General features: G+C 41.2%; 5 protein-coding genes across 12 annotated transcripts in view; 2 read left to right on the top strand and 3 right to left on the bottom strand.

Moving 5' to 3' along the window:
* cyfip1 (cytoplasmic FMR1 interacting protein 1) overlaps positions 1 to 11,557 on the top strand; it is a 32,258-nt gene extending 20,701 nt beyond the window's left edge. Inside the window, exons 20-31 of the mRNA XM_044198917.1 lie at positions 204 to 312; positions 406 to 525; positions 671 to 870; positions 1,906 to 1,993; positions 6,811 to 6,954; positions 7,282 to 7,372; positions 8,005 to 8,135; positions 8,261 to 8,333; positions 9,562 to 9,656; positions 9,747 to 9,985; positions 10,084 to 10,231; positions 10,876 to 11,557. Of these exons, the coding sequence (XP_044054852.1) occupies positions 204 to 312; positions 406 to 525; positions 671 to 870; positions 1,906 to 1,993; positions 6,811 to 6,954; positions 7,282 to 7,372; positions 8,005 to 8,135; positions 8,261 to 8,333; positions 9,562 to 9,656; positions 9,747 to 9,985; positions 10,084 to 10,231; positions 10,876 to 11,040 (1,603 nt within the window). The 3' untranslated portion in view covers positions 11,041 to 11,557. The remainder of the gene's footprint in view (positions 1 to 203; positions 313 to 405; positions 526 to 670; positions 871 to 1,905; positions 1,994 to 6,810; positions 6,955 to 7,281; positions 7,373 to 8,004; positions 8,136 to 8,260; positions 8,334 to 9,561; positions 9,657 to 9,746; positions 9,986 to 10,083; positions 10,232 to 10,875) is intronic.
* LOC122877405 (fibronectin type III domain-containing protein 9) lies at positions 2,000 to 6,047 on the bottom strand. 3 transcript variants are annotated; one of them, XM_044198922.1, is made up of 2 exons: positions 5,016 to 6,047; positions 2,000 to 3,636 (listed from the first exon to the last, which is right to left on the bottom strand). In XM_044198922.1, exon 2 carries the CDS (start codon positions 3,597 to 3,599, stop codon positions 2,961 to 2,963), a length of 639 nt encoding a protein of 212 aa, XP_044054857.1. In that variant the 5' UTR covers positions 3,600 to 3,636; positions 5,016 to 6,047; the 3' UTR covers positions 2,000 to 2,960. The 3 variants fall into 3 exon arrangements, with proteins under 3 accessions (XP_044054857.1, XP_044054856.1, XP_044054855.1); XM_044198921.1 differs by having other exon boundaries at positions 2,000 to 3,639; XM_044198920.1 differs by having other exon boundaries at positions 2,000 to 3,702.
* On the bottom strand, positions 11,477 to 15,686 carry nipa2 (NIPA magnesium transporter 2). 2 transcript variants are annotated; one of them, XM_044198918.1, is made up of 6 exons: positions 15,487 to 15,686; positions 14,161 to 14,391; positions 13,694 to 13,750; positions 13,117 to 13,207; positions 12,835 to 12,995; positions 11,477 to 12,665 (listed from the first exon to the last, which is right to left on the bottom strand). In XM_044198918.1, the coding sequence occupies exons 2-6, from the start codon at positions 14,297 to 14,299 to the stop codon at positions 12,007 to 12,009; spliced, it is 1,107 nt and encodes a 368-aa protein (XP_044054853.1). In that variant the 5' UTR covers positions 14,300 to 14,391; positions 15,487 to 15,686; the 3' UTR covers positions 11,477 to 12,006. The 2 variants fall into 2 exon arrangements, with proteins under 2 accessions (XP_044054853.1, XP_044054854.1); XM_044198919.1 differs by lacking the exon at positions 14,161 to 14,391 and having other exon boundaries at positions 15,487 to 15,685.
* Positions 15,687 to 16,381: 695 nt separating this feature from the next.
* Positions 16,382 to 20,126, bottom strand: nipa1 (NIPA magnesium transporter 1). Of its 3 annotated transcripts, none has more exons than XM_044198864.1 (5): positions 20,000 to 20,126; positions 18,969 to 19,016; positions 18,717 to 18,807; positions 18,116 to 18,276; positions 16,382 to 17,893 (listed from the first exon to the last, which is right to left on the bottom strand). In XM_044198864.1, the coding sequence occupies exons 1-5, from the start codon at positions 20,025 to 20,027 to the stop codon at positions 17,400 to 17,402; spliced, it is 822 nt and encodes a 273-aa protein (XP_044054799.1). In that variant the 5' UTR covers positions 20,028 to 20,126; the 3' UTR covers positions 16,382 to 17,399. The 3 variants fall into 3 exon arrangements, with proteins under 3 accessions (XP_044054799.1, XP_044054800.1, XP_044054797.1); XM_044198865.1 differs by lacking the exon at positions 20,000 to 20,126 and adding an exon at positions 19,456 to 19,565; XM_044198862.1 differs by lacking the exon at positions 20,000 to 20,126 and adding an exon at positions 19,169 to 19,417.
* Positions 20,127 to 20,197: 71 nt separating this feature from the next.
* herc2 (HECT and RLD domain containing E3 ubiquitin protein ligase 2) overlaps positions 20,198 to 22,446 on the top strand; it is a 42,307-nt gene continuing 40,058 nt past the window's right edge. For 2 of the 3 annotated variants that reach the window (XM_044198859.1, XM_044198860.1), the window contains exons 1-2: positions 20,789 to 20,807; positions 21,401 to 21,509. In XM_044198859.1, coding sequence (XP_044054794.1) covers positions 21,438 to 21,509 — 72 coding nt within the window. In that variant the 5' untranslated portion in view covers positions 20,789 to 20,807; positions 21,401 to 21,437. Of the gene's footprint in view, positions 20,333 to 20,788; positions 20,808 to 21,400; positions 21,510 to 22,446 lie in introns of those variants that run through there. The other variant, XM_044198861.1, reaches the window with a different exon arrangement.

Consider the following 22,446-nt stretch of genomic DNA (forward strand, 5'->3'; position numbering starts at 1 on the left):
GAAGTGAACACATTTGGAACATGACAGGTGAAATCAATAAAGGGGTACTGGAGTTAATCTGATAGGGATGTGGGGGTACATCAGACACTGTTGTAATGCTCTTCTGCTCCAGAAGAAATTGTTTTAAGACATGCAATCACACTTTTATGGAAACACCCTGTACAAGTAGCTTGACTCTCTCCTTGTTTATTTGAATCCCTCAGTCTTCTGCTTGACAAACGTTTGAGAGCCGACTGCAAGAACCAAGGGGCCAACATTCCCTGGCCGTCCTCCAACCGCTACGAGACACTGCTGAAACAGCGCCACGTCCAGGTACCAATCATGCATTTTGACCGCCCTGTACTGCCACCTTCATTATTTCGGCATCATGTTGTGTCTGCCTCACTAACTGATTGTGAATGTCAGCTTCTAGGCCGCTCCATTGATCTAAACAGGCTCATCACTCAGAGGGTTTCAGCTGCCCTTTACAAGTCCCTAGAGCTGGCCATCAACCGCTTCGAGAGTGAGGACCTCACCTCAATCGTGGTATGTTTATTTTAATATTTTTGAATAAATAACATCCTCTTTTTTTCCTATCTATGAGTATTTTTGTGTTTGTTTCTATTGTTTTTTTACTATGTGCATTGGTGTACAGTTGTAGACACATTTTCTGTGTATTACTTGGTTAAAGGAACTGGAAGCTCTTCTGGACATCAACCGCATGACACACAAGCTCCTCAGTAAGTTCTTGACTCTGGACAGCTTGGACGCCATGTTCCGCGAGGCCAACCACAACGTGTCGGCCCCCTACGGCCGGATAACACTGCACGTCTTCTGGGAGCTCAATTATGACTTCTTGCCCAACTACTGCTACAATGGCTCCACCAACAGGTGTGTTAGTTTGGGTCACTGTTTGAGTCACAATCCACTGTTGCTGTCAATACAGTACCTGTCCTTTCTGGAGTTAGAGTGTACTGGTGGTAAACTACTTTGCTAATTAACTCTGACATTTGTTTAAAAGAGATATAATACAAAATAGCTATCAAGCCAAATATTTTTTCAAAACATGAATTCCTGCCAGCAGGCTGCCATCATGATTAATGGTCATTTGGTAGTTCCATTAATCATTAATTCCATAATACACAAGTGGCACACAGAGACAGTGTCAGCTTGTAAATCACCTGCTCAGACAAACATTTCAAAATAAAAAAATAACATAAAATATGGTAAAGATCAGTGAAAGGTCAGAATGACTTGACTTGACATCGTCCGTCCAAAACCCAAAGACATTGAGTTTAGTATCATAGAACACAAAGAAAATCAGCACGTTCACATTTCAGAAGATGGAACCAGTGAATTTTTAGCATTTTTGCTTAAAAAATGACTTACGAGATTGATTTATCAAAATGATTTCCTTTTTTAGTTTTCACAGTAGAAAAGCAACTAATAAAACTCCCAATTAGATATACTGTCTAATCTATTTGCTTAATGGAATCAGGTCTCTGATTGCAGCAGACTATTGTATTGTATGTACTGTACAGGATGCCAGCCAGAGGAGAAACCTTATAATCTGTGGATGAAAAGGAGGCATTCTCAGTGGGGGTCTTTTTTAAAATAAGTAACAGTCTCCATATACACTGCAAACAAACACACATTTTGAACTTGTTTGGCCGTTGCGTAAATGTTTCACGTTCAGTGTTTGGTTTGTACGTGTTTTATTTCTGCTGTTTGCTTACTTGTGTCTCTGATGATAAAGCTGTTTCTGCAACACAATTCTGCTGCAAGGTTATCTACAGCCAGACAGGGGAGGCAACCCATACAAGCGTGTGTGTGTGTGTTTAAACCTCCTGACATCCCTTATCATGTGCATTATACCCTGATGTTGGTAGTGATACATGTTTGATGAATCTCTGTCTGTGTGTTCAGGTTTGTGCGCACCATCCTACCCTTCTCTCAGGAGTTCCAGAGGGACAAACCACCCAACGCTCAGCCCCAGTATTTGTATGGGTCAAAGGTCAGTATACTTTATCATCAGCCACAGACAAAGCATTGTCCTTTCTCTTTATTTTCTTGGATTCCATGAGTGGAGGAATTTTTTTTTTTATTGATTTCTGAGATAATTCAATTCAATGGGGCTTTATTGGCATGATAAACAGACGACCAAAGCAAGTGTGAAATATAAACATATACATAAACAGAAGAAATGTGCTATTAAAATATATACAGATAGACCTAAGTAACATAAGAAGATAATGTAAATAATAATAATAATAATAATAATATTAATAAATATAGACTTGCAGTTAAAAATACAAATAAGTGAAAACTATATAAACACCTGTATATACATGACTGACTGTGTACGAACCCCTCGAGTCCACATGCTGAAGCCAAACATTCACAACATGTTAGTAATATGTATCTGCAGATTACAAGTGGAAAAGCATCAATTTGGGAAACAATGTGTGTGAATTATCTTAAAACGTGCGAGGTAAATGGGTAAAAAATGGAGGTGTTTGTATGCAGAAAGCTAAATTTATATCACAACAACACTGTGATCGAAAAGTCCCTCATGAGCTTCTTGTTATTTACAAGAGAGACATTAAATGGAACAAATTATACAGACAGGATAAATTATTTGTGTGTAAGTGTAGCATTTGCAAAACATTTATCATTGAAAATTTTGGAGTAGAACAGTAAGACTTTGTTCTTAAATGGTTCCTGTAAAAACATTCTTATTTCACCTAAAAACAAATAGGATTTTATGGAGCATGGGAGGTGTCAAGGAGGGGAAAAAATTGGACTCGATTTAATAATTCCAGAGCAGAAATTATTCAATCGAGAGCATGAATTAGTAATTCGAGAGCACAGATTACTAAATCGAGAGCACAAATTAGTTGGGGTTTTTTCTCCATAGGATTTCATCAGTGGATAAAAATGACAATTCAGAACAATGCTGTGATGACCTCAATCCGGTTGATTCATACTGGCTCACTGCCAGACAGCTTAGCAAAAGCCCTCAGCTCATGGTCCTGGGTAATTATGTGGCCACTGGTCTGCGCTGAGAGGAGGGGGGGTTGTATGATCGTGGCATGTTTGGCGCTGTCCTCGCTGCTGCTTCTGGGAGTGTAGAGGCGTCGCGATCCAGACACGTCTTGGCGGGTTGAGTTGGTCACCACATGGCAGTTGTCTGCGGCCTGACTGGGGATGGAGCAGATGGTGTGGAGACATCCCCACAACAGGATGCCAGCGATGACCAGGAGCAAGATGCAGCAGGTCAGCCAGACGCCCATGGCGAGCTCCCAGCCAGCTCTGTCGTGACCTTCGCTTTTGTCACTCAGAGTGCTGAACACCTGGCACTGCTCCCGCACCGGATTGGCTGCCTGACACGTCACACACAAGAAGTAGGCGGTCTGGGGGAGGAGGTTGGCCAGGTGTGTGCTGGTCTGACTGACGGGGATGCGTTCCTCGTGCATGAAACTCTTGCGCTTGTAGCCCATCAGCAGGCTGTTCCAGTTTGGGTCGTACATGACGCTGTAGAAGGTGTCCAGGCAGCTGGGGGATGACGGCCAGCTCACTCGGGCTGCGGTGGCGGAGATGTTGTAGACCGCAATCCCCATGATGCAACGCTGTATCTGTAGTCCGTCTGGCTGTCTGCTTCTAGAGCCGAGTTGATATGAGTGAAGTATTTCAGTTATTACAGTCTCACAATGTTAAACCTAACTGGAAAAGAGAGATAACATAAACACAGAGTAAGACACTGACACATTACTATAAATTTTGTCCCAGCAATTTCTCACCTAGGAGCTTATATTGATCCTCCATCACTAACAGACATTAAATCAGCATGAAAATAGCAGGTTTGTTGGTGTTGTGTTGTTTGGTGTGATTAGTCTGTTTTGAACACAGCACTTCGGTCAACATCATCTATTGTTTTTTTAAACGTGCTTATAAATGAATTTGTCTTGACTTTGATTACAGCAGCTTTTCTGTTATAATTGCAAAAATATCAGATTCCTGACTCGCTTATGGCCATGTAATATAAACACAGAGTGTAGTAATCATAATTAATGAAAAATGTCATGACCACCTACCCTTCCCACACCCACATTATACAGAGCATAAAAAGTAAAGAACAATATCAGAGGATAATAAGCATTGTATAAAGGATTATCTGGAACAAAGACAGCATAGAGCAGTGGTGGGAGGGAGGTGAGCGTGGGCACAGATGTTCAGCAAATTACATAATGCAGAATGATTTGTGAAGATCTGTGCTGTTAAGTCACCTGTTACAGGACAGGTGAAATCTGTCAACCTTGAGCAGTTATAACCCACTGGTCAGGTTTGAATAGTATGGCCAGTGGCTTTAGCTTTGATTTGAGCATTATTTGCAATATTTATTGAAACTTAGCTTTTTTGCTTATAGAATACAAAATAATGGCTTGGCCTTGACCTAAAACGGATGTCAGGTGGGGCAATAGAATTCTTTCAGGTGTTAAAATTGCCCAGAATGGAAGGGTAACGGAAGCACAATTCTTCAATTCTTCTTTTTATTATTTACATGGAACCAAATGTGAAATAATTAACAGCAAGTGTTCACTTTACCCCCTTCCATTTGAACTAATGCAGAGAGGGTGTGGTGCTCATTGGGAACAATGCACATTCAAAGTACATGGTCTAGTTATGTTATTTTTGCTCAATACTCTTTTTGAAATGGGCTTTTCTAAATAAGCCATCATAAAAATGACTAAAGCAGAAACATTTTCAGACACAGATCATCTCACAAGAGTTAAAGGTTTATCATTTAGAATTTAAGTCAAGCCAGCAAGCTTACATCTGACTTTTATTGTACAAGTCACTGTAGAGATATTTCTATTTTTCCACCAATACAATTCAGTAAATGCATCCTTTTTACATGTTTTTCTATTGCATCAGCTGTAACCCATAGCAACAATACATACTTAAATGGCAGTGAGCCATGTTAAGAAAATCGTTAGTGGTCATCCATTCAAAGCATGATAGAAGGGAAGACTTACCAGAAAAACACTGCGAGCACGTGTTGAACATACCAATCTGTCGTGCCTGAGGTGTTGGTTCGGATAGACTATCCTGTGGTCCTGCTATTCAGTCATTTTAGCATCTATTCCACTGTCCCTGTATCAAGAGCTCTGACACCGGTTGCTGCTGTGTAGGCTTTCAACCTCAGCAGCGGACCAGATCGGTGTGTCCTTGTCTCCGCTGCTGCCACACTAGTGAGAGTGCTGCTGGATTAGAGCAGCAGCAGCTTCAACTCTCTGCCGACGGAGGGAGCTGAAATCTCTTGCAGCAGATGTTAGAAAAGAGTGCATTGTGTATAAGGAGTTCAACATCCAGATGGGTCTTTATATGTAGTTTGTTTTGTTTTTTTCAGTGGCTGTAAATGTGGCTGCTCTGATATTGTTTTCTGTTCCCATTTTTCCCCTGCTAGTTCATCTGCAGACATCGTAGTGATATTTATCATTAATTTCCCCCTGACCAGCACTTTTGTCCATGCCATGGTATCTTGAAAATCTATTGGCGGGGTATTGGGCAGTTGGTCGATCCATCTGTCCGACCGTTTTGTTCCGCAGCAAAGTCTCTCAACAACTGCTAGCCAGATTGTCATGAAAGTTACTGTGGATATTCATGGTCCCCAGAGGATGATTCCTAATGTTGCTAGTGATTCCCTGACACTGGCGTTCCCATCGAGCAGATATTTTCACTTGTAGAAAAAAAAAGTCAAAATCTAACAGGCAGATTGCGGTGAAATGTATCCTTTGCATCTTTTAATGCTAAAGCTTTCCTCTACCGCCACCCTCAGGCTAATCTCTAAACTCACAGCAAAGATGTCTCATAATCTACCAGGCATGTTGCCATTAAATGTAGGGTGATAAACCCATTTTTATTGATAATCTCATGTTGGACAATTTCTTTTTAGCCACACTAGTGTTGTGACTCTAGGGATGGCAAGGTTGGTTGGCCAAACTACCACTTTGGTCCAGACTGAAATATCTCAACACCTATTGGATGGACTGCCATGACATTTTGTACAGACATTCATGGTGCCCAGAGGATGAACCCTTGTGACTTTGGTGACCCTGACTTTTCATCTAGCGCCATCATCCGGTCTAAGTTATTATTTGTCCAATACTTTGGTTTATGACCAAATACCTGCAAAACTAATAACATTCCCATCAGCCGCAGCTGTACTTTGTGTTTAGTATGTTAGTATGTTAGTATGCTAACATTTAGCATGCTAAAAGTGGATGTTAGCATGCTAACATTTGCTAACAAGATGGTGAACATGGTAGACATTATACCTGCTAAACATCAGCATGGCTGTAGATGTCTTGTTATTGATTGTCCCCTTACAGTTTTAGATCCACTAGGGGTAAGAATCCCAATTGTTTTTGCTTTCCGATTACTTAACGTATTGTGGGGTTTTGTGAACATTGCAGCCTCTGGGTTCTAACAAGCATTCGACTCAATCATAAACTGTTGATGGATGTTGATGTGTTGAAAGTGTTCACTGTGACAAAGTGACTCAGTCCTTCTATAGTCTCTAATACACCCACAAGAGCCAAATTTACCTTCAGTACCCATTTGTTAATGATGGAGAAGATACTAGTTAGCAGTGGCTTTAATAGGGGGAAAAAAATATCTGTTTACAGTTTATCTTTCAAATAGTCATCCTCACTCCCTAATGCATTATGGATGATGGAAGCATACAATGCTTATTCTAGTGATGGCGTAAGTGTTGGAGCTCTGAGTTTAACCTCTTCTCATCCTCACCTGTCTTTCCTCTGAATATAGACCTTGAACCTCGCGTACAGCAGCATATTTAGCTCCTACAGGAACTTTGTTGGTCCCCCTCACATCAAGGTCATGTGCAGACTGCTGGGCTACCAGGGCATCGCTGTGGTGATGGAGGAGCTGCTGAAGGTCGTCAAAAGCCTGGTGAGTAGGACTTTAAGCAGTACCTGTGTGTGTGTGTGTGTGTGTGTGTGTGTGTGTGTGTGTGGAGGCACAATTTCAGTGCTGGAACTTGCTGCTGTTACAGAAAGGAGGATGATTGCGAGGAGAGGGGTTAAAAGAGGTTGCTTTCTTTGTTAGTTATAAATGAGACTGATGTCATCACGTACAAAATAAACAGTTAAAAAAAGGACTCTTTGTTGGATCAGTTTGTTTGTGTTTCTGTTCTGCATTGTTTCCTCTTAACTGATCATATAATATATATTAATAACTCTATAGGCTCCTGCTTAATGCTCTCCTTCTCTTGTATAGCTTCAGGGCACCATAATGCAGTATGTGAAGACCCTGATGGAGGTGATGCCCAAGATCTGCCGACTTCCCCGCCACGAGTACGGTTCCCCAGGTAACTGACCATGTACCCTCTACTTATTGCAAGACTGATCAATGGACTAATCAATTGGCCCAAAGAGTCCATTGATCAGTGTGTTAATTTGAATTAATTCAAAAATTGATCCCTTTCTACATCTGTTAACTGCACTAAAATGATGAAAATACCTCACATAGCCATGCCTTTCACTTCGGCATTGTTACTTCACATTAGTTTTCTTATCCCAGAGAAAGCTTTTATTTCTAAATAACCGCACGGTCTGGTCAGAAAAATGTCCCTTGGATGCTGTGAGTGAGGAGGTAGCGCTTCAGAACCACGCTGTGCAACTATTAAGCATGAGCTATTTTTAAGGCTTTAATTGAAGCTTTCAAATGCGAGGGGAACTAGTGACATTGTTAATGACATCTTGTGAGAACACCTGCTTCAGCAAATACCCTGGCATCAAATCTCCATGAAGTAATAGAAGGGTTTGTACTTGTTTTGCTCATATTGTTTGCTCCTTTTTTTATTTTTTTTCATATAAATGCAGGAGAACAGAGTTAGCAACGGATCACACTGAATATCCTCATTTACCAGAGACCTGTACACTTGAGACATCTGAGAAAATAAGGTTGGAGATGAGATATTTAGGCTGTATTTCTTTTCAGGTATCCTAGAATTCTTTCACCACCAGCTGAAGGACATTGTTGAGTACGCTGAGCTCAAGACGGTGTGTTTCCAGAACCTGAGGGAAGTGGGCAACGCCATGCTGTTCTGTCTGCTGAGCGAGCAGAGTCTGGTACAGATCTCAGTTGAAACAAACATTATTGAGTTTAACTTATTCAGGATGCAGTTCAAATGTGTTTTCATACCTTTTTATACGTACATGTCAGTGTTTTGACTTTTACTTTATCTTTCTCTCAGTCACAGGAAGAAGTTTGTGATTTGCTGCATGCTGCACCGTTTCAGAACATTCTTCCAAGAGTCCACGTCAAAGGTAAATGCATGAGAGAACATGTAGTTTATTTACAAGTGGAGAGATGTCGGTGTTGTTTTAAGGCTGGTTTTACTGAACTAGTTCATACAACGTGCTGTCTGCCCATGTCGGATGGCCACGTCCGAAGGCAGAGTGAAACGCTGGCAGTCGTTTAGAGAAGTGAAACATGCTAATCATATTAATATGGGGATAATGGCAGACGTTTTAAGACAAGGCATCCATAGCGTTTCACTCGTTAATACACAGCCAGTGACAGAAATGGTTGTGTAACTAATGGAAAAAGAGAGTGAGGAAAAAGAAATTCGAACCCTGGCTACTTTCTCACCTCTACACAGCCGGCCAATCACAGTGCAAAGTGGGTGTGAATGTCTGATTGTCGGTTTTGGAAAGTTACAGAAATTCCCGGACATGGGCCCACCCACTTCTGACGCTGGAAAGGTGAGGGAGCTGGGGGTTTATGAAGCTGTTAGACCATCCGACAAGCACTTCGGATGAAGCTTACTGGCAGCTTAAATTATTTTTTAATTTATTGTCAACAAATCTTAAAGTCCAAGGCTGTATCCAAAATCACTCCCCATTTACTATATAGTGCACTTTATTTACTGTTTTATTTACTACATGCTCTATATAGTGCCCTCAAAAAGCCACATAATGGAACAGTAGTACACTACTTTCTGCTAACAATCCCACAGTGTATTGTGCCACACAAAAAAACATCTCAATTTACTGCTCACTGTTGAGTAAACTATTGATTGTCTATTATAAAGGGGGTAGTAAATGAGTGAATGAGGAAGTTATTTCGGACAGCCTAAAATCAGTAATGCATTAGTCAGTCGCACAGCACTTTGACTCTTAGGCAAGGGCCCACTGGTTTCTACTGAAAATACGAAACTTATAAAAACATGCTAAATAATTTCCTAAAACAGCTGGGCACTGTGGGTTTTTATTGCAAGTTACTCAAACAGGAAGAGAGAGTGCATTTGTTGGGGGCTGTTTCCAGCCATGGATTAATACAGATTTGGTGCTCTGGTGAGTGCTTATGGATAATGGAGGAACATGTCACCCAGTGCAACAGCTCATTGTGTGTTTTTTCGACAATAATGGAGCTCAGTGGCCCAGAGGAATAAGCTATGTCAGGGTTTGGCTACACAGGCAATACTTTGTTGATTTGTTGACAATAAGAAAAATACTTATCGTATTGTACTTTTCTTTTCCTCACCGCGTGCAGAGGGGGAACGCCTTGATGCTAAGATGAAGCGCTTGGAAGCCAAATACACAGCACTGCATTTGGTTCCACTGATAGAGCGCCTTGGCACCCCACAGGTACGGCCAGTCCAAACAATGCCATGACAGGAAGCTGTCGTTGTAGTGTTTCCAGTTCTTTGTGATGAGAATCCTTCACTTCTCTTTCAGCAAATTGCCATTGCTCGTGAGGGCGACCTCCTGACCAAAGAGAGGCTGTGCTGCGGTTTGTCCATGTTCGAGGTCATCCTCACACGCGTGCGAGGCTTCTTGGACGACCCCATCTGGCGTGGACCGCTGCCCAGCAATGGCGTGATGCACGTGGACGAGTGTGTGGAGTTCCACCGTCTCTGGAGTGCCATGCAGTTTGTGTACTGCATCCCTGTGGGAGCCCATGAGTTCACAGTGGAGTGAGTGCAGCAGTACACACATCTGCAGCACATGCTCCCACCACATGTGATTTAAAGCGCCACATCTTTACTCACACACCCCCACTCCTGTTTTCCAGGCAGTGCTTCGGAGACGGCCTCCACTGGGCTGGCTGCATGATCATCGCCCTCCTGGGACAGCACAGACGCTTTGACATCCTCGACTTCAGCTACCACCTTCTCAAGGTGCAGAAGCATGACGGCAAGGATGAGGTCATCAAGAGCGTGGTGAGTTGGAGAAATGATTAGCAAGACTGTGTAAAGCAATGGCAGTTCGTCACATGACATGCTTTACATGGTGCCGCAGTTGTTTAATTGTCAGTACTGTCATATGTCTTTGACTTTTTCAGGCATTTTTAAAAATGTTATCATAAAACTGGGGACACCACTTTCATATCTGGATGATAAATATGAAGCTACATTCAGGAGACGGTTAGCTTAGCATAAAGACTGGAGGCAGGAGTCTCACGGCGATGAAAAGACTCCAGGAAGTTACTGTACCCGGCCAAGAAAGAGTCCGGCACGTAACCCCCCTGTAAAACTGTGTTTTATATGGATTAAACAAGCTATAACGTGTTAATTAGTGACCTTTAGAGGTGCTGGCAGGTGGATTTTGTTATCTTTGGACAGACTCAGGCTAACTGTTTCCCCCTGGTTCCAGTCTTTATGCCAAGCTAAGCTAACCGGCTGCTGGCTGTAGCTTCATATTAAGCATACAGACATGAGAGTGGTATCAATCTCATCCCTATTAAGCCCAGGTTCACTTGTTTTCTTTAACTTTTTCTGTACAAAACATACTGCTGATTTACCAGAGCATTTTATTTAATGGAAAAATCTTTAATCGTTCATATTTTCTGCATTTTCCTCTTTAGCCACTGAAGAAAATGGTTGACAGAATCCGCAAATTCCAAGTCCTCAACAATGAGATTTTTGCTATCCTGAACAAGTACCTGAAGTCTGGAGATGGAGAGAACATGCCGGTCGAACACGTCCGATGCTTCCAACCACCGATACACCAGTCGCTTGCCAGCAGCTGAGGTGCTGCTGCCACTGTCGATACTATGGACCAGCGTGAAGTTCCAAACACTGTTAGCATTACCAGACTATCCACAAATATTCCTCATCATTTACTTTAGGTCTTTAGTAGCAAAGGACCATTAAATGTAAGGAAGTTGGGCCACATTTTTTGTCAGAATGTTTGTTTTTTTGTATTCACTTGTGCCTTATAAGAAATGAATAGATATTTGCCCTTTCTGGATGAACTACTCTTTGTTTTATACTTGCAGAAAGCTATAGATCAGGGAAGGGAAATTAGTTTTATCAGATAAGTATTTAAGGGTTTGCAGTGGTGGAATGTTAAGGGTGAACAGCAACCTATTTTAAGTGGGGGTGAAAGTAAATTTGTATTTTCCATATTGTTGAACATGCATGCTAAACATTTTAAAGGAAATTGAAAAGTAACAAAGCTCATACTCATGTTAAGCATTTATTCACTGTGCCTTGTGTTTCAAATGTTTTAATCATTTTAATTCAATAAATATGTAACAAATCTGATGGTTCATTTCAAGAGCTTTTCATGTAAACAAAAAAAGTTCATAATGACTTCCAACAAATATTGTTGTTACTTTCAAGTATCACGAAAACCCAAATCATAATGACTGTCCTTCTAAATGTAGTCATTGTCAGCAGGACCTTATATAGAATATATATTAAAACTTTCTTTTGATTTATAGAAAGTAAGTTAGTGCATGAATATGCATGTACATATAACAAAACATTTCTTAAAAAATATTTACAGCGCTACAGAGGAATGAAATTAAGTTCTAACTGTAACTGAATATGACCAGGTCATATTCTGAGAAAAGTAAGGCAAATTAAAACATTAAATACAATCCACTGGTCTGTCCAAGTAACTTTCCCCATACAGCTGATTGTCTTATTGTTTTCATATACCATAACAATGCCACCTTTGGTGAGTCAGTAGGGGGCTGGAAAAAAGTTCTTTAATGATCCAATGAGGAAGTCATTGCCCCATTTCTTCTAGAGACGCTATCAAAAGGCAAGCCCATTTCTCTGTCCTCCATGTTCTCAGTGGACTCATTGTGCAGCAGTTCATAAGTGCTGTGTGGCGCCATGCCGTTGACCGCAGGAAAGGCCCTTTCTTCCTTCCTCATGGACACAGCTAGAGTGGCCAAGCTGACGCTAACGTCTTTGAAGGCATGGAGCAAGAAGATACCCACAATGATCGTGAGGAAGCCACTGAGGGTGCCGATCACGTCGTCTGTGCCCATGTGCTCCCACTCCTTGAAGAGGATGGCGGAGCAGGAGAGCACAGATGTGGTGAAGAACACGTAGTAGATGGGAGTCACCAGGGAGGTGTTGAATATGTCCAGAGCCTTGTTCAAGTAGTTGATCTGTGTGCTCACACAGGCCACGAGACCCAAAAGCAAGATCCATGCCAGTGGGTTTTTCACGACGTTTTTCCCAGCGATTGCTTCCTTGATGGCAATACCCAGTCCTTTGACACAGGACACCGATAGTGCCCCAATTACTGAGCAGATGGTGATGTAGACAAGGATATTAGTCTGACCGTGGCGGGGACCCACAACAAATATGAAGATGAGGGCCACGATGATGACAAGAGTGGCAAAGATGAAAAACCCTAGGAAGAAGGAAGGGGGTGTTAAATTGGACCAAAGTAGGCACCATTCTGATATGGAATAGCTGTATTTCATGTATTTTGCTTCAGTCTTTTAATATTTTTGTTATGAAGGGTGACTGGAAAAGAAATATTTCTGGACAGGGTCTCTGATGTAGAATTTGTTCTGTACCTGGGTCAACCAGTTTCCTGGCCATGTGCTCGAGGCTGCTGATCTCTTCCTCTTGCGGAGCGTGAATCACCATGGTGGTGGAACCCAGGATGCTCAGCAGGCAGCCGAGCTTCCCATGGAGGTTCAACCGCTCTGTCAGGAAGTACGACGATAGCACCGCACTGCAATGACATTTACGGTCAGCCACAGTGACTCCACTCCACAAATCAATTTACAAACATAAGGAATAAGTCCATTTAGACAAGGTTTAAGTCTCCAAATCATGCAGTGAGTCATCTGTACCTGACAAGCACACTGAGGGCTCCCAGTGGGGTGACCAGAGTCGCAGGAGCGAAGGCATATGCTGCAAAGTTGGCTGCTTCACCAGCTCCCACTATAAAGGATTAAAACACATTAAGTTAACTACCAAATATGAAAAGGATAACTGTTGTAATGAAGGCAGACAGAGGTAAACACTGAAATACTGTCTGAGGTTTGAGTGTGTTGCAACAATATTAAGAACAAAGATACCCTCCCACGTATTAAGCATGGGTTTTGTAATTTGCAGGTCAAAAGACATCAAGGAGTCTAGGTTAAAACTGGGTTCAAGTTGGTTGAAATGTTTTACAGACATCTAGGCTAGGTGTAATGGTTTTATGGCATTCCAATGACATTTCAAATGAACAATGAGGACCTACGTCATTTAAAAAATGTCCTGAAGAAACAACAGTTACATGTAACCTAGACGTCTGAAAAACATGTTTTCAACCAACTTTGGCCCAGTTTTAATCTCAACATTTAAACATCAGTTGCAAATCACCAGATCCATGTTAACTGGGTTTGTAGCTAATTACAATTTTAACTGCATAGTGTCACTTACTTGATAGTAAACCCGCCCACCATAGCCATTCTTTTAGATATGCATGACCACCCTGACCTGAAGAGCAAAAAATAAACATTTTAGAACATGTGATTCCACTCATTTAAATTACATTTGCATGCACGCAAAACCTGAATTATGTAATGACCACGACCACAAGTCAGACATCTGCACTGGATTTGAGCTGCAGGTCAAGTGAAATGCTGAAGTTAATGATTACTGGGTGTTAAGAGAGTGCTGATTTTTCACACACACACCCTGCAGAGCAAAACTAAGCAAGCCTGAAATGTCGGGAAGGTGTAATCAGGTGTGTTAACGGGCGGTCCCCACTGGTTTGACCACTTAGCTGGCTTTCAGTGTTGCACAACTAGAGCAGGGAGTGCCTTGACGCAGCTGACATAGGACAACTTGTTCCTTGGCGTTAGGTTAGTTGTGACGTGCATTAGATACTCAGAAAAAGTCAGTACCTGCCCGCATCGATCCCTTCCTTGCCAGCCTCAGAAGTCCTTTCTTCTTGAGGATAAAACTGCCTCCAATGAAGATGCTGGAACTGATGGCCAATCCCAGACCAATGTAAAAATCATACTTCCCCCTGTCCTGACCCATAGCGAGGTTGGATGTGTTTATGTGGTCTGTCACATTTACGACCAAGCAATGCAGACGCTGACAAAAAGTACAGTTCTGGTCAGACCAGACACCTGAGAGCAGAGCACATGGCAGACAAAACATTTATCAGCTGCTGAGTAAAAGTCAAAAAGTGACCTACTGTTTCCACATGCGATATTACAAATGGGTAAACCATAATTTGATGTGAGGGAAGAATCCATTAGAGTAACAACACATTTAGGACTATCTAATTTCACTGCCAGCTGGTCCCATACAAACACACAGAAGTGACTGTTGAATAGCCACCAGGTTGTCTGGGTGTTGTACTGCAAAGCTGATATGTCAGGACATAGGAGTTCAGGAAGTGAACTGAGGATTTTGTCTTTTTATATATGACAAGTGATACATCATCAGTAGTAGGCTCTTTAGAAAACGGAGCACACATTGTAAACAGAATTATAAACTAATAAAAGACCAAAAAAAAGCTAAGGGGTCTCTTCTAATAAACCTAAGGCATCAATAATGTTCAGTAGTTTATTCTTTGTTTTCTTTTTCATATACTTCAGTGATATGCAGTAGGCCTACAGTGCTAGTTCTCTCATAAAAACCACCAATAAGGGTTGTGTCTTAAGACATTTATGGATAAAAAAAAAAAAAAATAAATAAAGTATCCAACAGAAATTCTTATCCTCCATTATGATTCCAAATGCAATATTATTTCTGGTAAAATGGGAGAGAGAAAAGATTTTTGATTGACCAGAAAGTATTGCTATGAAGACAGAATAAAAAATGAGCGGTCCGTAGTCTCAATGTCTTCATCACAGAATATACAGCTATTGTGATCAAAGTTGAACCTTTCCTCGCCATTGAGCTTTATGTTAACCTGGGCACGCTAGGTGCAGCTCGTTAACCAGCTAGCGTGAAGTCGCCCTTAACAGCCTATTTGATCATTACCAGGCTATTGTATGTTAGTACATTATTCTCAGTGGGTGCAGCACTATGGTGGTGCCACAGCGTTACATTTTGATAATTTTACGAGTATTAAACTGCTAGTATATTCCTCGTTAGGCACGTTAGCATACATTAGCGCGACGGCTATCTGGTTGGCTAGCGAAATCAGTTAGCGTTAACGTGAAAGAATATCGGTTGCTTGCTAGGTTTGAGAAGTCACAATGAGAGCTAAATACCTGTCCAGAGGTGGCTGGTTTCCCCAACAAGGAGAAAGTGGTAGCGGCTAGAGGTTAGCTAATAGCTAGCCTGCTTCCTGACTCCGTGGCTAACCATCTCATACTGCTCTCTCTCCACATTCAGCCAGCACCGACGCCGCTTGACGACTACCGCACTGCGAGGCTCTTCTTCCGCTTATCACAGGAGCTGCGAGTCTGACTGCGTGCCCTCCGCAGGCTGAAGCCCAGTACCGCAGGGATACTATAATCTACTGGAGCTGAATACAGACCAACACTCAACAGTATTTACGATGAGATTTTAATTGGAGTCATTTCACACTATCACTTATAAGAACACAAACTCCAATTAGCAGTCCTTGTTTATTCAAAATCATGTACATTACTAGTAATAGGGACTACAGCATCACAACAACCAAAATGTGTGGGAAATTAAACTTATTAGTTTAATGACAGTATGACGCCCACGTTTTACTAAATTAATGGAAGGAATCATTTATTGTAAATCTGTTTTCTAATCTAATAGATAACTAGGCCAAAGGTGTTGTAGTTTCTTCTTTCCCCCAAAACCTGACAATGTATTAAATATCTCTAAACAGTAATTGTATAAGGAAAGGCAAAGCCAAAATATTTACAGGTGATGGTGATATGTAACTAGCTTGATTTAGTTTAATACCTTTTAAATCAAGCAAGATAACCAAACCCTTTTCAAAAAGGGTTTTGGTTATAGCTATATGAGAAAAGACTCATATAGCTTGTAAGGACTGTGTATTTCTCATGGACCCTTCATGGACCAGCTTAGAAATGAGTGTAACCATTTGTATAATTTAAATAAATAATCCACAATCTGTAGCCAGATTGAACATGTTGACAAGGGAACAAAAATTTATTGGTCTGCTTCTGAAATTACACTGAATAATTCATAGGCACACTGAATAAGTCAAGTGTAGGTGATTCTGCACTGATACAGTTTAGCATTTGGACCTAGGGAGAACATTCAAGTGGCCCATTAAAGCCTTGAGGGCTCTAGATAACAGGTTTTCAAAGTCTGAGACTGTGGGCCTCCCCTCAGATAAAGCTTGGAAAAAGGCGCCCCCCCAGTTTACATGCTTAGTTTCACTCAATTCCTGGATACCTATGGGATCATGATTATGTTATTTGCTCTCACAGACACTCATCAATTGAGCCAAGATTGCCTAATATTGCTGTTTGACATAACTTCAGACTACACCAAATACATGAATAAAGGTCTGTGCTAAGGCATTTATTAGTTTCTGACTCTGGGAAAGTGGGAACAACAGTAGAATTCCCCCAGACTACTGTATCTCTGAACTATCTCTTGAAACCAAATAACACACGTTTAGGCTATTCTATCTCCTTTTGATAACTAATAGTAATATTTTTTTCTCTTCCATTCACTGAGCCTCCCCTGATTTAGTGTGGAGCCCCCCTGAGAAGACCTGCCTCCCACTTTGAAAACCTCTGCTCTAGATGAAAGTAAACAGAATTATTTTCAGTTCCTATTTAACCAATGGTTTGTAGGCCGCTTTGTAACAATTTGAAGTTAGTAAAAACGTGAAGTTGCCAAATTAACCGGTGTTGTGTTGTTTAAAAGCTATGAGAGGTGAAGTGACAGTCTCGTGATGATGAGTGTTACATTAGTGAGTATTAATGGAATTAAAGAAGGAATGATTATCTAAAGAAAAACATAGTGTTTTACTTTGGGTGATATTTCTGAGTTACACAGTAACTGAGAACTGCTCCATAAGAAACTGCATGGAGATTCAAGTAAAATGGTAAGTGAAAGTAGTTATAAATACACTGTAGCTTTGGTCATTTCATGCATCAAGTATAGACTCTGTGTTATAAGAAATGCAGTATGGCACAAAAGTCATGTAAATATGAAGGCATCGCAATCAGTCAGTCTTCTTCTTCCAAGTAATCAAAGCCTCTTGGGAAATGCGGAGTAAAACGACCCCGACACACACTGTCGCCAGACCACAAAGCATGGCGAGGCTGTCGGTTAAAGTTAGCGCAGTCCACTCCTTGAAGAGAAGAGCAGAAGCAAGAATGACGGCGCATGTGAACGTCACATAGTACATGGCTTCAAACACGTTGGAGCTGAAACCCTCCAAGGCCTTGTTGATGAAGAGGAACTGTATCAGGACGCTGACAGCCAGCGTCCCCAGCAAGCCCAGGAAGAGAGCCAGAGCTCTGCTGCTCGGGGGCCCTTCTCCAAAGACGTCTTGTGCAACCAGGCCAAGGCCTTTGCTGCTTGGAACAGTGAAGCTTCCCAAGAGGGAACATATGGCGACATACACCATGATGTTTGATGCGCCGTGAGCTGGAGCAATCCACCCAATTAGTATGGCCAGCAGCAGGACCACCAAGAGGGCATACATTACAAACACTGCAGGATGAGAAATGATATGTTCATTTATAATGCCATTACATTGTGTATTTTCATGAAGAAATAATAATTCAGAAAAAAGTGCTTACTTTGAATCAGTCAAACTAAAAAGTGTTGATTGCACATTGACTCATTTTACTGGCCTGCTTGCAATTCTACAAATACATTCATCAATTACTAAAGAGTAAATTAAAGGCAAAAAAACAAAATTGACTTTGTCACCTGGGTCCGATAGCCTCTCCTCTAACTCCAGTCTCGACGTTACAGCCTCTGCTTTAGGGGCATGGATGATGAGCACAACAGAGCCACAGCAACATAATACACAGCCAAGCTTTCCCAGGATATTCAAATGCTCCTCTAAGATCCAAGAAGCCAGCACAGCCCTGCATCGCACAAAAACAGCATCTTGTTGCAAAATACGCAAGGCAATTCATAGAGTCCTGAAAATATTATACAGTGCAATAGTTTTAAATCTTGACTCTGCAATCACGTGCTTGGTAGATATAAAATAATACAGTGACACAATGAGATTGAAGCAGTTCGTGATTGCTTAATGTCATGGTACCAGAATGATTTATATTGAAATTGTATTAAAAACGGAAACCATGTTCACATTAAAAATGACAGCAAAAAGATGAATAATTAACAACTTTACTGTGCCTGAGGGAAATCTCTCTTCAATTCAAAACCAAAGTCTGTAATTGGATGAGTATAGCTACAGTATGTTGCTGTATAATGGTTCTAGTTTGGTCAAACCATACCACAGCTAAATGCTTAAGAAAAACAAAACAAAAATATGAATCCAGTTCTCTCTTGGACTTACCCAAATAACACTCCAAGGGCTCCTAGCGGTGTAACTATCACAGCAGGGGCCACATTGTACGCCAGGAAATTTCCAATCTGACCAACAATCACTAATGAGATTCATAAACAGGCGTGTCAGAACATTTAGCCTTAAACATTCATGGAGAGTAATGTTTTAAAAGTTTTAAAAGTAAGGGACACTGCACAACACTCAGAATGTGATTTCCTGCGTTACTGTGCACCCAGAGTCGATAGATGGCGCTATACTCACTGGACAATGTGCCACTCCACCACACCACGTCTGTGAGGTACGACCCTCCTACGGAAAATACAGTCAAGAGTTTAGTCTGTGTGGCGACGACGCTTTACTCAACTTCATGACATAATTTATATGGCTTCCCGACTTCTACCCATATAGATATTCTTTAAGAAGAGCTAATGTCCGTCTACTTATCTGATGTTTCAGTCTACCTCTGTCGCGGGAGCGTAATATTCCCTTTTTCTGAAGCACAAATGTCGACCCATTGATGAAACTTGATACTACAGCTATCGCTATTCCAGCAACGGGCAACGAAACACCACTTGGCTCGGAGTCAGAAGCCATTACTGTGGCTGCTGAGCACAAGGTTTAGCTTTACTACAGAATAACTGACGGTCTACAGTCCAGTTTCGTAGTTTGGATTGGGAAGTGAGACAGTGCGCATGTGCGGTGCCTCTAGCACATCATTATTCTCACTGCATTTGATTAAATTACATACTTTTCACTCCAAACGGTTTATTGCCTCTACATGGCAATGAGATTGCCACAGGAACATGTTTCCTTTGCTTCTGTAATTTCACGCTCACAGAAAAAGCCTCCTATATTTTACCACACCCTAGAGGCCGTTTATAGAAAATCTCATTTATCTAAGTAAGCTTCACTATCATGTGATCCCACATGTGCTGCTCTTAGTGGCCTTTGTGTACACATACTCAAAATGACAAGGAAGCCACATTTCTGATGACTGTCTAACTTGTAGACAGGTCGATATTGCCTGAGTGGTCAATCATCACATAGATAAAATTACAGCAGACCGACAAAGCAACAAATAACTATAAATAGCAAAATTATACAGCAAAATTATACAATATTCATTCAGAACTGTTTTATTCAATTAGATTTAAACATGATAATGCTTTTAAAATGTAATGTAAATGTAAAATAAATAAACTATAATTAAATAAACATCTGAAACTATATGAAATATATAACTCTGTAGCTGAATAAATCATCTGTGAAATAAATATTTCCTTGAGACACACCTCTACCTAGCGGACAGTTTGACTTCATTGCAGGCCAACCTCGCCCCTCCTATGTCCCGCCTCGAATCCAACAGAAGCGCACATTTTATGACACGGCCCGGCACGAGCGGGCGGAGTAGACTCTGTTGCCAAGGCATCACGTCGCATTAGAAACCGCACCTCAGCGGGCTGTTGTGGTACAGATCAATCGCATTGAATGTCCAAGTTACGGCTACGTAATTTGTTTCCATGACTCGTGCCCCAGTCCGCGACCTGTCAATCAAGTTTTATGAACGGCTTGTTAATGCAGCAAAGCAGCTGAGGAGACGAGAATAGCTCGAGACGAGACCGCAGGTAATTTAGAAATGTGTTGTCAAAATTGCCATGTTCCTAGTGTTGCTGAACTCGCCGGAACGCTGCATCTCATTCGGTTCAGTGTCATGTCACAGAAGCTTGTTCATCGTTGCATGGATCGTGGGAGCTGGTTTAGCGTTAGCTAGCTAACGTTGTGTTAGTATTAGCTGTCTAGCAAGCTAAGTAGTTAGCCTTAGCCACCAAGCTAATGTAAACGTTACCTAGTATTAGGTGTTGCGTTTTGAGCGTACTCGTGCGGTGTCAGTGTGTGTTATCCGCTGGACTAGTGTCTGTTATCATACATGTCAACTAGGTTATAACCGCAGTATCAAGGTTAACAGAGACTGTGCCCTTGCTAGCATTTAATGCTACGATATTCTCGTTTTCCTCCCAACGTCTCATGCAACGTTAGAGTTATGGATACATCTTTGGCCTTAAACTCCAACGTTAATTATGTTAATGCAGCGAATTCAAGGTACAACTTACATGTCACAGTAGTGATTTTTGGATTAAGTTAGAAAGTAACACGAATAATCGCATTTATAATTGAAAAGGCTGACCCAGCTAAGGATAAAGCATTTCGTGTAACGTGACTTTAACTGAAACATTCGTGATAAAGGCAGCAAAATTTGGATGTAACTTAGTTGCTGTCTGATGTTAGTTTGTGTAAGACCTGCCATTAAAATTGATTCAGAGTGATTCAGTCCTATGTTTTGAAAGCTGGTGTTGGGCTTCCCTTTTGTTTACATTTGGATGATAATATTGGTTGGTTATGCTGATTTTCCCACACTGTGTAAGTTCACCAGTTTGAGTTAATGTAAGTTTTCATCTTAAAACAGATAGGTGTTAAGCTACGTTTTTATTCAGTTCAAAAGAAACTGGAAGCAGGCCTGGAAAGGAGGATGCTAATGTTGTCCAACCTCACTTTTTTATTATGTTATGGGCAAAAAACGTATCCCTTATTGAATCACAGGCACTTTATAATGTCAGTCATTATTAGCTTCTCATCATTCCTAACTTTGTAAATATATCTTATATAACACAGCCTTTCATCTATTTATCGTGCAGGTTGGCTGCGTTTGCAGCCAGGAGAGGAGAGGGGAAGATGCCTTCTCCATCTTTTACCCTCGATGCTCAGCTGAGATTTCATGACAAATGGCTGAAGATAGACTTACAGGTATGTGTGCACAAAGGAAGGAATCATATGAAAATTACTGCTTTTTCAGATGAAGTCAGTCACAAGTTTGACAGTATTTTTCATCTTCGCTTCAGTTGAAAGATACATTTTCCTCTATGGGCTGAGAAAATGTTACCATCTTGGATTATTGCAGCACTCCCAGCTGTTTTTTGCTATCTAAAACGACTGTATTGCTTAGTTTCTTTTAGAAACTGCTTTGTTTCTAAATTGTTGTCAGTCTGACTGCATTGCATCATGTGGGGGACATATTGCAAAACCTCTAAACCTTGTTTCTGTCTCACTGATAGTGAATGTCTGTCTTGCCCTTTTTTTCCCAAAACATTTTTTCTATAATGCCAGAAAGTGAATGCGTGTTACACTAGTTAGCATACACATTCAAAATTCTGCTACTTTAACATAGTCAGAGCCAAACAGAGTTGAACTACGGGGGCTACATTTGTTGTTATAACCTGACACACCTGATCACTTAAGACATATCTGCAACCACTGGCCTGGAAGCTGTGTCAAGACTCGCAGATGATTATTGTTTTTCCTGTAACGTGAAAAGAAGTGTGGCCTATAATATTACAGTAAGTTAAGGGAAAAGGTATTTTAAAAAAAAATCTATGTTGTGGAAACAAACCCACGTTGGTTGTAATTATGAGGTCTTTTTATCAATATATGATGGATTTAGAGAAGATCGGGTTACAACACTCGTGCTACAAAATAGGCTGTGCAACGAGCTGTCTTCTCTCACCTCCATAAATTGTCGCCTGTGTGGACTCACCCTGTACTTGAAAATTGGTTTGCACTATCAAATGAGAACTTAAATTGGGGAAGGGTGTCATGTTTTCCGATTGTTAGAGCTCTCCCCGGTGCTGAAGGCAGCTTTAGTGTTATGTGTCTGGTCTGGTCTGGTGTCATCTGTGCGCTAACA

Source organism: Siniperca chuatsi, linkage group LG6 (genome assembly GCF_020085105.1).
Source record: "Siniperca chuatsi isolate FFG_IHB_CAS linkage group LG6, ASM2008510v1, whole genome shotgun sequence".
Classification (NCBI taxonomy): Eukaryota; Metazoa; Chordata; class Actinopteri; order Centrarchiformes; family Sinipercidae; genus Siniperca; species Siniperca chuatsi.

Coding starts and splice junctions, on each gene's coding strand:
- LOC122877405 (XM_044198922.1), bottom strand. CDS start 3,599: ATGGGGATTGCGGTCTACAACATCTCCGCCACCGCAGCCCGAGTGAGC.
- nipa2 (XM_044198918.1), bottom strand. CDS start 14,299: ATGGGTCAGGACAGGGGGAAGTATGATTTTTACATTGGTCTGGGATTG. Junction 13,751..14,160: donor GAAGGGATCGATGCGGGCAG/GTACTGACTTTT, acceptor TTTGCTCTTCAG/GTCAGGGTGGTCATGCATAT. Junction 12,996..13,116: donor GCCCTCAGTGTGCTTGTCAG/GTACAGATGACT, acceptor ATGTCATTGCAG/TGCGGTGCTATCGTCGTACT.
- nipa1 (XM_044198862.1), bottom strand. CDS start 19,301: ATGGCTTCTGACTCCGAGCCAAGTGGTGTTTCGTTGCCCGTTGCTGGA. Junction 19,017..19,168: donor ATTACGCTCCCGCGACAGAG/GTAGACTGAAAC, acceptor TATTTTCCGTAG/GAGGGTCGTACCTCACAGAC. Junction 17,894..18,115: donor GGAGAGGCTATCGGACCCAG/GTGACAAAGTCA, acceptor CTCATCCTGCAG/TGTTTGTAATGTATGCCCTC.